The 16288-nt window shown below is 35.8% G+C and overlaps 2 protein-coding genes across 2 annotated transcripts; both read right to left on the bottom strand.

Annotated features, from left to right (window-relative positions):
• Positions 1-681: 681 nt before the first annotated feature.
• On the bottom strand, positions 682-11866 carry snapc4 (small nuclear RNA activating complex, polypeptide 4). Its single transcript, XM_079872916.1, has 25 exons — positions 11488-11866; positions 11277-11414; positions 10892-10932; positions 10693-10792; positions 10464-10486; positions 10204-10353; positions 9957-10082; positions 9772-9850; positions 9601-9682; positions 9386-9487; positions 8867-8939; positions 8593-8757; positions 8291-8441; positions 7813-7919; positions 6923-7017; positions 6627-6721; positions 5188-5270; positions 4616-5098; positions 4438-4512; positions 4012-4177; positions 3638-3708; positions 3480-3545; positions 3232-3271; positions 1153-3101; positions 682-1077 (listed from the first exon to the last, which is right to left on the bottom strand). The coding sequence occupies exons 2-25, from the start codon at positions 11395-11397 to the stop codon at positions 1012-1014; spliced, it is 4509 nt and encodes a 1502-aa protein (XP_079729042.1). The 5' UTR covers positions 11398-11414; positions 11488-11866; the 3' UTR covers positions 682-1011.
• Positions 11867-13325: 1459 nt separating this feature from the next.
• entr1 (endosome associated trafficking regulator 1) lies at positions 13326-16129 on the bottom strand. The gene is made up of 8 exons (XM_079872915.1): positions 15836-16129; positions 15595-15686; positions 14967-15377; positions 14545-14618; positions 14274-14385; positions 14093-14155; positions 13741-13880; positions 13326-13635 (listed from the first exon to the last, which is right to left on the bottom strand). Exons 1-8 carry the CDS (start codon positions 15873-15875, stop codon positions 13551-13553), a joined length of 1017 nt encoding a protein of 338 aa, XP_079729041.1. The 5' UTR covers positions 15876-16129; the 3' UTR covers positions 13326-13550.
• Positions 16130-16288: the final 159 nt, after the last annotated feature.

Genomic DNA, 16288 nt, shown 5'->3' with positions numbered 1-16288 from the left:
GTGTCTATGATCTTAATTTGGCAGTCGCTTTGAGGTTTATCAGGCTACTGGCTACTGTGAGTGTCCATGAACTTAAACACATTTTTAAAAACTATCATTCTTTTGGTAGTTTTGAAAAACCCCAACTTTTTTTATGAGAATGCACCTTAAAGGGGTCATGAACTGAATTTTTTATTTTATTTTATACAATTTCCTGAGGTGCACTTATAATGGTAGGATGATTTTTACAGCAAAAATGGTCATAATTTAGAAATAAAAGGCCATATTCTTCCCTGATTTTAGACTGATTTGAACGCTCTGTTAGAAGGGGCGTGTCTGCTGTGAGACTTGAATGTAAACGGTCACTGCTATGATTGGCTAACATTTTTGCATGTGAAATAAGTATTACATATGGAACTCTATCAAAATTTTTCTGAAGAGTTCTGAAACTTACAGGATGTTTGTATAGTGCAATGACCTCTTTCATGTCAAAAGATCAAGGAAGAATTTCTCAATTCATGAAATGCCATACTTTTATCAAGTGGTTTTGAACATACCAAAACATTTATTATAATATTATTAATTTACGATTTGCAAAACTGTCATACTTTTTGATTCTATAAGTTGCACATTATGATCACATAATATAAAAGCATAAAAATTATAAACGCTTATAATACAGACATAAATGACAAGACATTTCACAATTCTACATAATTTATTCAAGAAACAATAACAGCAACAAAACAAAAGTATAAAATAATTTAAGAATAATTTAACAACAGGTCAGTGCAAATTCAGTGTCTTTTTTTTCCCAAGAAAATTGCCAAGACACAAACAAAACATGTGGATGGAGTAAAATAAATCAGTGCTAAGAACACAATTTCTGACTGGTCCCTTAAACTAATAAAAAGTCAGATAGATTCAACAGAATCTGAAGCTATTAGCACTGGTGAACAATTGCATGGTATGGAAATTGAACAACTGATGCAATGTGAACAACTATGTAATTTGACGTCAACTCCTTTGCCTTTATGTAATGATTCCTGAGAACTGTTTTGCTGATGCTTCGTTTTCATTCATGTTAAGCTCAATCTTCTGAAAGAGAAAAATACATTAGCAAAAAAAACAAAAAAACAAACAAAGGTTGCTTCAATGTTAAGCGCAACTTACTGCAGCTGGTGGGTGAACTCTTTTTTCCCTCTGTGATAAATGCAAGACCTCTTCATCATCATCATCATCATCAGCATTGTTATCTGTGGATGACTGACATTTCTCATTCTCAGATGGGTTTATGGTGGCCAGAAGAGCTGGTAAGGTAAAGCACGACAAGAAACGAGCCTTGAAAAGCAGGTACGCTGGATTTGAGGCAAACCTTTCGGCAATCATTTTGCGGATGGCAGCTACTTGAGCTTCTTCTCCTATGTCATTTTGATACTCAACTGGAAGGCTTTTCACTGCAGTTGTAAGCAGAGATTGTTTAGCTTTGAGCAAAGAAGTCAGTGTTTTGATGCTGGCGGCAGACGGTGGAAGGTAAGGCAAAGACATCTCTAGATGAGGTATCGGAATTCCACCTTTTCCATTCATCCAGTCATCTACTTCAGATGACTGCTCAGGAAATATCAAGTGAGGATCGAAGCTCACACCATCAGAGGGAGGATCAGGAATAGAGATCGATTGATTATTTGATGTTGTGATTTGAGGTACTACTGATGGAGCTGCAACACGAGGTGAAGGAGATGCAACATGATGTGAAGGAGCTGCAACACAAAGTGATGGAGCGATAACCTGAGGTGATGGAGCTACAATACGAAGTGATGGAGCTACAACTTGAGGTGACGGAGCTACAAAATGAAATGATGGAGCTACAAACTGAGGTGATGGAGCAACAACATGAAATGATGGAGCTACAATCTGAGGGACAGGAGCCAAACGTAAAGGTCTTCTAGAAGCACAAAGGGGTCTCAATCTTGTGACGGGCAAACTTTTCTGTTGGATGACGGTTGGCAGCTGACTAGTTCTCACAGGAAAGCAGCCATTTTCAGAAAAGACACAAGGCTTTGCCACTTCATTTGTTGGTCCACTAGCCAAAGCTGGCACAGTCAAGGGAACCGGAAGAATGCTGAAAGCAGCATGAGATGCACGGGGACCTGTTGATGGAGATGACTGACATTGCCTTACAATGGTTTCATCAGAGGAGGAGTCTGATGAGTTCTTTGTAGATTCAACATGAGAACCTCTCTGGTCAACTTTTGTAGGTGCTTGGGATAACATACTTTGGTTCAATACTAAACTAGTTGTAGTTGAAGGAGGCATCTGGATGCATGAATTATTACCTCTGGGACTAATGTTCATAGCGGAGGAAGTCTTTTGGGTAAAGCTGGAGGCATTCGAGACCGAAGAACTTATAAGGCCAGGATTGACAGAGGAAGAAGCAACAACGAGGGCAGATGATGATGGGTATAAATTGGTTAAGGTGAATGGACAAGTACTGTTAGTTAGCAGGGAATTGTTTGGCACGCTCAGCATCTGGTTGCTTGGGATATTGGCAGAAAGTGGACCAGTTACTTGTACCAAACCGGTGGGGGTAAGAATCCAGTTTACTGGCTGTGGCTGCAATGTAATGGTCGGTAAAGCAACGTTTTTGCTCTTTTTTTGTTTCGGTGACTTTTTTTTTTTACTTTTAACTTTAACTTTTTCCATTAGGGCTTGGACCTTCTCAGTAGGTTTGCGGGTGCGTTTCATAGATTGGACACTGTTTGAGTCCTCTACACTTGGTGATTTGGACGTTGAGGTTGTGATGGGTTGCGCTGTTGGTGTCTGTTGTAGTAGCGCTAGAGGAATTGGTGATATAGCTTGCGGTGGTGACTGTGGTAGTAGTGATGTTTTCTGTCCTTTAAGCATTAAAGGTTGCACTGCCTCCTGCATGTTTGGCTGTGTAATGACAAGATTGTTGGGATGAATCAAAGCAGGGGGCATCATCTGCCTGTCTGGCAACTGGGGAGGGTCAAGATGCTGAACTGGCTGCAGGGGAGGTGAATGTTGAGGAGGTTTTGCAGGTTTCTTGTGTTCAGCTTTCTGGTTTGCTTCCTGAAGCATCGCTGCCACTGTTTTAGGAGGATCTATATAACCATAGGAACGACAGATTAACATTATGCATGTTTTGACAGAAATAACTGGAGCTCTTTGAATGTTGTAGTTTTGCTATTTTATTTCAATACTTTAAAATGGATAAATATAAAACTTAGATACCTGTTCTCGGCTTACATATAGCAATAGGCTTCTGGAAAAACTGACACAAGAGAGAACAATTGACAACACTGATAGAACACTAATCTTCGAGATATTAACTTGTTTTTAAAAACACTGCATATTTTTAAGCATATCAGAAACAAAGCAGGGCTGCCCCCAACTAGACAATTCTTAGTCGAAGGCAACCCTACAACAAAGTATGACAACTACGCTAATAAACGCAAGATGCTGGATTGATAAATAAATACCTTAAAGCCTTTCTTTTGCTCAATTTCAATGACATTTCTGCAACCCATGACATCTATGTGAAAAGCCTGTTTTCAGACATAAAACAAAACCATGTAAAACCCTGTAATCTTCGTTTCTTTTATTTCATCATAAATGTTGACAAAGATGTTAGGCTTACTTTGATGTAAAATAAAAGCACTGATGTCTTTTGGAGAGGGATGTCGGCTGCTTTTATTCCAACAATATCACCTGTAAAGTGGTTATTGATGAATAACTGACAACAAAAACATATGCATTGAACTATTCGCTCATAACTAGGCCCACATGGAATCTGAAGACAAGAATACTGAGGTCGCTAAAACAATGCTTTAACATCACTTTAGCTATTGGTATCATTATCCAGTAATCTGCCTGACAAGTCGTTTCAGAAGAAGTGCAAGTTTGATCAAGAAATACAAATTAAGTTTTTTTGTGCATACTCCATGCAGGCCTGCTTATAACTAAACCACATATTTTCAGTTGTTTTGTCAAAAGTGAAACAAGGGTCTGTACCTTCGCAAAATGTATTGTCTTTCACTGGTGGAGGCAGGATCACATTACCAATCCATGGGGTTATAGCTTTCAGGAGGTCATTTTTAAGGCTGAACATGTCCTGAACCAGCCTTCTTTTCCTTTTATTTCCTGGACATCCCTGGACGTTCTTTTCATTTCCTGGACTCTAAAAAGTTGATAATCAACAAAGTATATACTTTTCCAAATGTAACTTTAAATAATATTATTCAGATTTAAGACTGTTAAGGCAGCATATTGTCTTTACAATATCATACTTATTTTTTTAAGGCTACCATTGCTTTTGGCAAGTGGCAACCATTTTCTATTACCTTAGTTTAAACAAATATTAATAATATAATGGCCTTATGGTATTTACTACAAATGTAACATCTAGCATCATCTCTGTTAACCACATGTCTTTATTACCAATGCTCCCTTCCACTGCATGAAGTCTCTAACATCAATCCCTGCCACCTTGATCATGGCCTTCTCATCGTCCGTCTGCATGCATGAAAAGAAATTCATTTTAGAAAGAAGAACTGCAGAACATATAAATCTACATTGATCTGCAAAGAAAAGAGAATGAAGAAAGTAAACGTCTTACCTGGCTCTGCAGAACAGGAGGATTCATACCCACATAAGTTCGTTCCATGTTTCCAAAACGGTTCAGGATGGTGTTGCGCACCAAAATGGGTCTGACTTTCGGACACTTGCTGTCCTTTGACCGAATGCGGCCTAACCCAGATTCTTTAGTGGATTCCTGTAGTTCCTCCTCATTGGTGGGAAGACGGACCCACGCTGTCCTGAGAGTTCTTTGAGGAATAAGCAGTGTGTTCATAGGTATCCATTTCTTCATATCTGGCTGTACATAGTCCTTTTTTGGTATTTCCACATCTTCGACTAAGGGAAGATCTTGATGATCATCATCATCATCATCATCATCACTGTCCGTGTACTTCAGCGGTTTTTCATCCTCAGAGCTGGAGTAGATCTCCGTTTTAATTTTTCTTCCTGACACTTTTCGTCTTTTTGCTGTTTGTTGTCCTGTTGTTTGCTTCATTTCTCTTTTTATGCCTTTATTTTGACTCTAAACAAAGAAATAACAACAGTGTGTTTGAATATTCATGATATTTATTCTTGTTGAATGCTGCAAGACATACTGAAGAATGAACTTACAGTTTTTGTCATTAATTTCCACTTGTTCAAGCACTGGCAGTCAATCCGGTTTGGGATCTCTGAGGCAATCTTAGTCCACTTGCCTGGAAAATTCAATTGATAAAGACAATTTAGAGTCTTTAGGATACAGTAAGCAATACAAGTGAGTGGTTAGAGCTCTTTTGAAGGCTGACACAGTCTCTAGATTGAAAATGACTATTGTCATTGTGAGGTTGTCTACCAGTGTCAAAGCTGCAATGTTCACACTAAACATGAACCAATTAGCAGTGAGGTCAAAGCTTGACTTCAAAAGTAAAAGTCAAATAAAATCTGTTGGTTTAAAAGTTCTCTTTGCACGAGTCATTTCAAAATGTTGAACACAGATTTGCTCCATATTCATATAGTTAAAAACAAAACATGATTTAAATTAGTCATGATGAGTCATCTTGAACAGGCTTTGATGTAATGGTCATTTAACGTTATTTAGATACAGTACTGATAAAAAGATTATGTTTTTTAAAAAGAAATCTCTTGTGCTCACCAAGGCTGCATTTATTTGATAAAAATACAGTAAAACAGTAATATTGTGCAATATTAGAACAATTTAAAATAAAGTTTTTTTCTGGTTTCATATATTTTAAAATGTATTTTTTTCTTGTGATGACAAAGCTGAATTTTCAGCATCATTATTTCAGTCGTCAGTGTCACATGATCCTTCAGAAATCATTCTAATATGCATATTTAGTGCTCAAGTTAATATATTTGTAAATGTATATATTTTTTAACAAGGTCTGTTTAATTAAGATTTTGTAATATACAAGGGAAGAAAACACAAAAACCAACACAATACAGAATATCCAGTCAAAACCCCAACACAAACCATCCCTCTACCCATTAGACATGAAGCATCAATTACATTGTAAAAAAACATTAACATTCTATTATCATCCTTACACATATTTTGGGACTGTATTCCCAACTTGAATTTTTCAACAAATGACAAGAAAGGTTGCCAGATAAAATCTCTGGGTAGACCCTATCTTATTTTGTTCTAGTTTTAGATATTGCATGATGTCCTTAATCCAATGAAAAGTGGGGGGAATAGGGTCTTTCTATTTAAACAATATTAATCTTCTGGCAAGTAGTGTGCAAAAGGCCAACATTTTACAATTATTTAACTACTTAGGCGCATGTTCTGTGCTGTACCACCGAATACAGCAATAAAAGGAGATGGGTCTATTGGTAATCCTATTATTTCTGAAAATGCATCAAAAATCGATTTCCAAAAGTTGTACAAACTTGGGCATGCCCAGAACATATGTAAAAGGCTTGCAGGAGCCTTATTTGTTAATGTATTTAAAAAACAAAATTGTATTGACCCCAAACTTTTGAACGGTAGTGTATATCAAATATGCAAAAAAAAAAAAAAAAAAAAAAGATTTAAGAGGGAAATCACTTACCAACACCATATTTCTCCACCTTCTGTTTTAGTAGTTCCACCTCCTCTTTGCTCCAAGGCCCCTTTTTCACATTCTCCTGAAGACAATCCAAATACCTAAGTGAGAAAAATATTCACATTTACATATCAAGTACCAGTTGGCCTAAACATCTTTTACACCATACCATTTATTGCTATCATTTAGTGCACGAGTCAATCCAGCAAGTTCGATTTAGGAGTTGAGATGATTTCAGGGACGTTATTTTGAAACATTAGTTGCAGAGCATAAATTAACTTTTTTTCTGAAATGTGTCATACCTGTCACGACAAGCACCGTCGGTCCTGCCAGGCACTTCCATTCTGATTTTTCCCCATTCTCTGGTGCCATACTTTGCGACAGCATTCCGCAACAACTGATGTGAGAGAAGTCAGTCAAATTAGTGAACACGTGTGATTTTAGCAGGTTAAGGAACAGCAAAAAGACATGCATGTGTGACTGCAACAGATATTAAAACTGAAACATTGTGTCTTCAGTGATAAAAAAGCCTTTGTTTCTAATTTATTAAACAGAGTTCCTTCACATTTTCCATTTCAAAATTCCATACTTTTTTCAGACCATTATATTTAACATAAATGGTTCATAGAGCATTATTTTTAGCATTATATAGTCATCTATAAATATTTTTAATTTTCTCTTTTTTTTCATTGGTTTTCTCGAAGTAATAAACTGTGCTTACATGATGAAGTACCTAAAACACTTAATAACCTCTGTTCTTTACCTCTGACACATCAGTTTGACACTGTAAATGTGGTTTGATGTTGCACGATCGCCTAGCAGCAAAGTAAAACTGATCTAGATAATCGTTTGCTCCTTTATCTGTTGCTGGTTTGGGTGGCACACACACGTTCATTTAGTGTGGCTCAAAAGAACCACCTTTACCTTATGGTAAAGACAGACAGTTTGGTGTAGTGAAAATCTGCATCTTGAATACATTCAGTCGTGTTCAACAATCACTAAAGGATCACTAAACATTGGCCATGACACATTTTAGATTTTAGAAAACTGAATTCAGGCAATAGTCTGGAAACTCAGTTTTCTTTTTTTTCCCATAGTTATCTAGACCTGCAAATTACTCAAATCAAATTCCATACTTTTTAAACAACGTAAGAATCCTGATTAAATGAGAAAATTAAATTATGTTCCATACCTGGTCCTCCTCTTTGGACCAGGGACCTTTCTTTAAAGAGGGATCCAGAACGGACGTCCAGCGATATGACAGCTGTGATCCATCACGGCCCACCATGAAATATGACACTATGGAGATAACAAATATTACAAATATATGGCTCCTATGATACATACTTGTTTTCAAAATACAACTAAAGTAAACCATTAATCAATTAAACCTGTCATAAAAAACACATTTTTGCATTTTAAACAAATTATAAAATAAACTATTTAAAAAAAGTGCAGGTGGATGTAAGAACACATCATGTGTGAATAAATTCCTCACAGTTCCCTTATTGGTTTTCTTCTATTCATAGAAAAATTACATCTACATTATATATCACCTATTCTTCTTTGAATGTGACTCATCTAATCTGATATCAGAGTCCGAATGATCTGCTTTAGGAACAAATATGCCACATCCAGTACGAGAACTCAAGAAGACCCAACTGTCTTACTCTGTATGTAAGGGATAAAGTTGCCGATTCTCATTTTTTCAACAAGTTCTTTGAGGATCTGGTCTTCTTCCGGTGTCCACTCTTTCCTTCTGAAAGTCTTCGAAATGTAGCGCTGGTAAGTCTGGAAGCACATGAAGGCCGTTCTGTTGGTCTGGAAGGGAAATAACAAGAAATATATATGTCAAAGACATTAAATGAATGGTAGGTTGCATTGTTAAACATGTTAAAAATTAAAAACCGTAATACACACCATATTAACATAAGAAGCTATTTTGAAAGTGCATGAATTTCTCTATCCTTACCCCAAGAGCCTCTGCGATTTTGTCCCAATGGCAGCAATTGAATTCTTCTACAATTCCTTTCAGTTTATCAATCTCATCCTGTTTCCACACCGACTTGTTAATGGAGGGGTGCAAATAGTTCTGCCAGAACCTTTTCAAATCGTCAGCCTGTCTCAAACCTTCAAACTACCACACAGAAACAAGTCTTTTCATGCTTTTAAAATGAGAAATGTATGTTAGAAGATAGTACAAGATGTATGTGGCTGCACGTCAATAAAACAACTACATAACTTACGTCAATATTTGATATTTTCTCCCAGTCATGATCGTCATGTTGTTCGCCCACCAGCTGATCATCTTTCAGGGTGCTAAGGTGATATTGAGTTTGATTACACATTTTATTGCACAATAAGTACACTAACATTCAAAAGTTTGAAGTCTGTAAGTTTTTTTTTTATTGTTTTTAAAAATGTACATTTTCAGCAGCCTTCAGTGTCACATGGTCCTTCAGAAATCATTCTAATATGATGATTTGCTGCACAAGAAAAAAAAATCTTCTTACAATTAACATTGAAAACAGTTGTGCTGCTTAATATTTTTGTGGAAACCACGATGATACTTTTTTTCAGGCATCTTTGATGAGTAGGAAGAAAAGAACAGCATTCATTTGAAATGTTTTGTAACAGTATAAATGTATAGTCTATATATATATATTTTTTTTTTAAATCTTACTGACCTTAAACTTTTGAATAAAAGTGTAGGTACAACCTTACAGGACATCTTCTCTGAGACAAGGTGCTTAAAATGTCTTTACCTTATTTTTGCAATTTCTTGCTCAATTAATTCAATTTGCTTTTTCAACTCCTCTTTTCCCTCATCGTCAACTCTAGACATCTTGGCACTCAAATACTCCATCCTATGAAAACACAGAGGATTGCAAGCTCTCAAAATGTAATACAAATATATATATACAGCGAGGCCAACAATAACCAGATATTTAGGTTTGCTTTTCCTTTTTCTGGAACTCACTTGGATAGTTTGGGTTGTAGCATCCTTTTCATAATGTCTGTGGCGACTGCGTTAGACAGCAAAGTCTTCTGCCAACCCTCCCCTGAAAGACATTACCACATGTTTTATTTTTAAATATAAAAAAAAATATCTTCAAGTAACAAGAAGCAAGCACAATGTCTTAAAACATACATCTTCTTATTTTCAGCTCATCAATCGGTCTGGTACCGTGACTCAGCCTTTCTTTAGTTTCTGGATTTGATGGAGGGCCCTGGAGCCAAATAAAAAGAATAAATAACTTCAATAACGATACTGAAATGCATGATTTCACGGACACCAGAAAAATACATATTTCCAGTATTACTTTCATCACATACCAGACCGGTGAGTTTGTCTTTAAAGTAAGGCTTCATGAAGTATCCAAGAAAGAGTTTCTGAGAGGGAAGTCCTTGTGCGGAGGAGCTAGATGTGCTTGGGCCAGAGAGCTGAGCCTCAATCTCTTTCTGTGGAGATACAGTCAGCTTTAAATGAGTGATAGTGTAATTTAACTCATGCAATCGAGTAGCATGAAAACACAGTTTCAAAGAACTACAGATGTTTGATGCCCAGATGTTTGTTGTTCACCTGTTGCTGTTGATTCTCTTTGAGGAGCTTCTCCAGCTCAGATAGTTTCTCTTTCAGCACCTCCTGATAGACTAAATTCATTTGCAGGCAAGTCTCCACATTTTGCGGGAGATCCAACTGATCATCATCCTCGTCACTGTCTTCATCACTCTAATGAACGTAAAACAATTGTATAAGCATTTTTTTTTAAATGAGAAAATGTGCATAAATAAATAAATAGCAGCAAAAGCATGTATGAAGGAAGCAAAGCGGTAACTCACAGAATCAGTTCCATGTTCACTGTCTGTTTCACAAAAAAAAAAAAAAAAAAAAAAAAAGGTTGATTAGAAGCAAGACCCTATGATGAAACACTACTGACCTATCAGATTACGTGTCAAATATTTAAAAGCAACCCACTAATTTCAGCAAAAGTGCCCATGGAGAATGTGAAGGCTAATTTGTTTTAAGCTGATGAAAATCACTGTATATTCAGAATAATATTATATTTACCCTGCAATACGTTAGCCAGTGCTGGATTAGCACCAAGTGTATTTTCCAACTCCTCGATCTCCCTCTGAATCCGCTGCCTCTCTGTCTCCAAGTCATCATGCTTCAAGAGGGAGTTACAAGCAAATCATATTTTTTATTAAAAAATGACATTTCATTCTAGAGTGTGTTGTATTAACCAGGCGGCTTTCTAGATTCTTACCAATCCTTCAATAACAGGCCCACTGTCATCAGATTCATCATCTGTCATGGAAACATAATATGACATTAACACAGAACACAAGTCAGAAACACAGCCCCCAACTTTTTCCCATGACCATTCCAGGTAATCACTTCATTAACTCATCAATAGACCACTACCGAATCATTTAGAACATTTTGTGAACAAGTTTAATGAATGATTTACTTATAAATTGAACATTATATAATACAGCAATCTATGATTTTACATATTTCCAAGATAGGCCGTTTCTCAAGTCCCAGTAAGATGCATATCTACTAACTAGACAGCATTTGGGGGCGTCATGGTTGTGTTAATGTGATGGGATGGGATGTCCAAAAACAGTGTTTAAGAGACAGTGACTCACCACTGTTGCTGTCAGATGACAGTAGGTCTATGATGCTGCTGTCTGCACCTAGAGAACTCTCAAGAGCCAAAATCTCCCTCTGGATTTTTTCCCTCTTCGCAAGCAAGTCATCCGATGCCATTTTAGACAAGATGAAACCTGAAAACCCAACTTTTTTAGATTACTGGACATAGCACTGCACAATTTTCGCCGTGTGTGGACATGCACTTACATTAGCTTTCTTTTAATGCATAAGTCTGCTTCAGTATTGCAGCTCTTCTACTGTATCCTGTAGCATCACTGCTCGCGTATCTGAATGTCTCACTCAAATCTAACTGTACAGCCGCATGTTTACAAAGAGTGCACTTGGGGTCTTTGAACTAGATTTACAATTATTATTACATCAAAGTCATTGATTTTAATGACTGACTTCAAATATCACCTTAATTTATATAAACTTATTCAAACTGTTAAGAATGATTCTTCCCTGATAAAACTATTATTCGTGCATAGAACGTCATGCGTATAAAAACACGAAGCGCGCGGTAATTGTGCGTCATCTTCACTGACACTTCATAATAAAAGTCCGGCCTTCATCGACCCTTCACCATCGGGAAAAAAAGGATTTTATTTTGTTGTGTTAAATGCACATTAAATGAACACTTATTGCTTTAATATTTAGCATAAATATTGTATGTTCAAAATACAGAGTTGGACAAAATTATTAGAATGGTACATCTTTATTTTAATTTTAAAAGAAGTCTCTTCTGCTCACCAAGGCTTCATTTATTAGATTCAAAATACAGCAAAAACCGTAATATTGTGAAATATTTTTACAGTTTAAAATAACTGTTTTCTATTTTAATATATTTTAAAATGTAATTTATTCCTGTGATCAAAGCTGAATTTTCAGCATCATTCCTCCAGTCTTCAGTGTCACATGATCCTTCAGAAATCATTCTAATATGCTGATTTGCTGCTCAAGAAACATTTATTATTATTATCAATGTTGAAAGCAGTTGTGTACAATTTCTTTTCAGGATTCTTTGATGAATAGAAAGTTCAAAAGAACAGCATTTATCTGCAACATAATACATGTCTATACTGTCACTTTTGATCAACTTAATGCATCCTTGCTGAATACAATTATTAATTTCTAAAAAGAAAAAAAAAAAACGTTCTTACTGACCCCAAACTTTTATAGTGATAACGTTACAAAAGCTTTCCATTTCAGATAAATGCTGTTCTTTTGAACTTTCTATTTCCATTTATCAAATAATCCTGAAAGAGAATTGTACACAACTGTTTTCAACATTGATAATAATAATAAATGTTTCTTGAGCATCAAATCAGCATATTAGAATGATTTCTGAAGGATCATGTGACACTGAAGAATTAATGATGCTGAAAATTCAGCTTTGACAACACAGAAATAAATAGCATTTTAAAATGTATTCAAATAGAAAACAGTTTTTTTTAATTGTATAAATATTTCACAATACTACTGTTTTTGCTGTATTTTGGATCAAATAAATGAAGCCTTGGTGAGCAGGAGAGACACCTTTTAAAACATTAAAAAAGATCTTACTGTTCTAATAATTTTGGCAACCACTGTATATCAAATTGTATATAATAAAATGGTTTTATGATTTAGCATCTATTAAATGCAATTTCAGGACACTAAGTGTTGAATTCTAAAAGAACAATAGGGCCATATGATTAAAAAACTTCTTTATTAAGTCAATAAAGAACATTATATATAAGGCATATATATATATATATATATATATATATATATATATATATATATATATATGGCATATAAGGCAAATATAAGGCACTTCAATGCTGATTAGTAAAGTGTTGTTTAAATAAACAATTAACTAAAATGCTGTAATTTAAAACAGCAGAACTATAAAAATGAGTTAATTTTTATATATATATATATATATATATATATCAATATACAATCATGAAATACAAAAAATCTTGTAAATATTATGTAATAGAATTTTAAGAAAGGACTTATTTGACAAAAGTGCAAAAGGTTTTGAAAATAAACTACTACAACATAGAGCTTTGATTTTGGTAAGAGAATCCAAGGCACTAATTGGTGCACTTAAGTATCTTTATGCTTAAACTCCTGCTAGAGCTTCATTTTGGGATTATTTGGCCTAGCACACCTCATTTTGCCATTTCATAAAACCTAAACAGATGTTAATGAAGTTGATGAATAAAATAATAAACAATGAAGTACCACAGTTGGGTCTATAGTGCACAGTGAGAGGGAAACACTTAATCGTGAATCTCGGTGATCTTGTCAATGGAGGTCAATAACTGGGATACAAAATAGAGTGTCTCTCTTCCTGTCAGCAACTGCCTGTAAACATACACAACACTTTCAGTGCAATGATTTGATTCATTTACATTTCTGACCATTATTAAAAGAGAAGAACTCAAAGGTAATTGTCACTGTTAACCATACTTGATAGAAGTCTCTGCATCTTGAGCTGCTTTGTTAAGGTACTCAGAGGCTACTTGTGCATTGTGTCTCATTGTGGTTAAGGCTGTAGTTTCTCCATTTCTAAGCCTTTCATTTTCACATTTATATCCTTCAAGCTGGCTCTGAGAAGAAAACGATAAACTAATCATAAAGGTGGAGTTTTAATCTGAACAAAAACAGAAGTGACAGTCATTTTGATCACAAATTCACACAAAGTTCACAAACATATTATATAGTAGTATATATATAGTGGTATATACACATATAAATACACCATTATAATGTACATAGTGTGCTTTTTCAGTGTGCTTGTGCATATGGAAAGAAGTCAAACCTGGAGTTGTTGTAGATCTTGTTTCAATTTTGAAATACTATTTTCAGCCTTGACTGCCCGCTTCTGTATTGGATAAAACAGAATTGAAATTTCTTGAGTGCAGTAAGGATAAAACATCTTCATCTTATTTTTTAAACCTTAATAAAACAAAATCTGTCATATGAATGACAATTCTTTATACCGTCATTAACTGAAGGTTTTGTTCTACTGACTGCACCATCGTCTCCAAAGCCTTAGCCTCTCTCTCCTCCTGTAACTTCTTGTTGTGCAACTCATCTGTGAGTTGTTCGATCCTATTACAAATTGGAAAGTTTAACCATAAGAACTATAGAAGCAACCAATGATCTTTAATTACACAGCAGCAATACTGACACACTTCAGTCCATTAATTACCTCAGAATCATTGTAAGTAATTTGCATAAATACATTACATTCTGTGTAAAGAGCCTTACCTTCTGGAGTCAGTTTCTGATCTTCTAAGGAGTTCTTTGATTTGTTTTCGGAGAAGAGAATTTTCTTCTCTGAGCTAAAACACATTAAAGTCAACATTAAATCAAAATGGAGAATGGAATAATGACATCTCTTTTCTTCTCTGATGATAAGTTTACTGGTGTGAGGGCGGGACAACCTGTCACTCACATGAAATCGACCAATAGCAAACCACAACCATCCAATCAATTCCAGATGGGCAAACTCAACAGCTTTTCTTGTTCGAGAAGCCGTTTCATTCAAATATACATCACAATAAGGAAGAAAAGACTATCACTACTTCAGTTTCGCGTCGACTTGAGAAACATTTATTTTGAAAAAAGCACCAATTATAATGTAAGCTCATGTGTGTGCAGAAAGTACTCACACCATGTACACAACATACCTGTTGAGCATGCTTTGTGCCAATTTTAGCATTGTTCCTCTTAGAACGGAAAGAAACATCAATCGCTGAAGTCTCTTCATCCCCCTCATAGCTTCCTGTGCTGCTTCTTCCTAAGTGTTCCTTTGGCAGGAAGTCAGATTGACCCAGCTCCCATTCGGTCTCATTTGCTTCCCTCTCATCACTGCACAGAGACGACTGCTCAGAGTAAGCGCTGTGGTCTGAAGTCCCACATAGCTGGAAGTCATGAGAACCTTCAAGTGCTGATGGGTGGCAGCTTTCAATCCATGTCTCCTCATGTTCGCTTTCAGAAGGTTGAGAGAGCACAGAGGGGTCTGTGAAGAAAGGCCCCTTGGTAGCAAAATCTATGGAGGTGTTATAGTCCTGCTTGACGTGGCATACACCATCATATACCTTTGGGAAATCAATCACACCACAGGACTACTCAAGTAAAATGGTGATCAGAGGTATGTATTGACATAATGGCCATTTTTAAACATACTTATGATAGATTGTCTCTGCATCTTGAGTTGTTACACGAAGTTACCTGAACACCTAATACACATTCATATACATCTAAAAATCTAAAAACTATCCAAGGTGACAATGCCTTTGTAATCTTCTTCCTCACCTCTGTGTCTTCTGTAGTACATGGCTGCTGGTTCTTATTTCTGATAAACTCTTTGAAAGAAAATGGATTCAGGTCGTGATGCTTTGGCTCATCTGAAAGTAAATTCGTCCATGTGCACAAAAGACATTAAAAATAAAGATTTCAAGAATACTCTGCAACCTATTCAAGACAGAGAACTTGTGCTGCATTATTATCATGTTGGTTTATAGAAAGAGCAAAAGACAAGCAGGTTGACACGTACCATCTTCAATGATGAGCTTTTTCGTCTTGTGTTTGGACATGTTAACTTACAAATCAACTTGACCAGAGACGTAAACTATCCTGCAGACTGTAACTGCTAAATAACTGAGCTCAACATTACAAGAGAAGAAGTACTGAATAAAGTAAAAGGTATTCAAAGTAAACGGTTCCGTGTAATTATTGTCGATTATTCTGTTATAAACCTTAATTCGTTACTGTATTTTAGAAATGACAATACTAATATCCAGCAGTTCTCACGGGTCTGCTTCTGTCCGACAGTGAGCGGTTTTTCTACAGGGAACATGTACAACATCGCCACCTATTGACGTGGAAGACACGAGTATTGGGTTGGAAAAGGGTTCATGTTTGGTTATGTGAAATGCTGACTCGTGCTTTTTATATTAAATATTAAAAACAATAAAAAACGAATAATAACATCTTAATACCCTAATTG

Source organism: Squalius cephalus (assembly GCF_949319135.1).
Source record: "Squalius cephalus genome assembly, chromosome: 5".
NCBI classification, from domain to species: Eukaryota; Metazoa; Chordata; class Actinopteri; order Cypriniformes; family Leuciscidae; genus Squalius; species Squalius cephalus.
The sequence above is the reverse complement of the archived record's forward strand: the minus strand, read 5'-3'. Positions and strand labels throughout refer to the sequence as shown.

Coding starts and splice junctions, on each gene's coding strand:
- entr1 (XM_079872915.1), bottom strand. CDS start 15,875: ATGTCCAAACACAAGACGAAAAAGCTCATCATTGAAGATG. Junction 15,687..15,835: donor AAAGCTCATCATTGAAGATG/GTACGTGTCAAC, acceptor ATTTACTTTCAG/ATGAGCCAAAGCATCACGAC. Junction 13,881..14,092: donor AAGATCTACAACAACTCCAG/GTTTGACTTCTT, acceptor TTTTCTTCTCAG/AGCCAGCTTGAAGGATATAA.
- snapc4 (XM_079872916.1), bottom strand. CDS start 11,397: ATGGCATCGGATGACTTGCTTGCGAAGAGGGAAAAAATCCAGAGGGAG. Junction 9,851..9,956: donor AAGACAAACTCACCGGTCTG/GTATGTGATGAA, acceptor ATTTGGCTCCAG/GGCCCTCCATCAAATCCAGA. Junction 9,488..9,600: donor CTACAACCCAAACTATCCAA/GTGAGTTCCAGA, acceptor GTGTTTTCATAG/GATGGAGTATTTGAGTGCCA.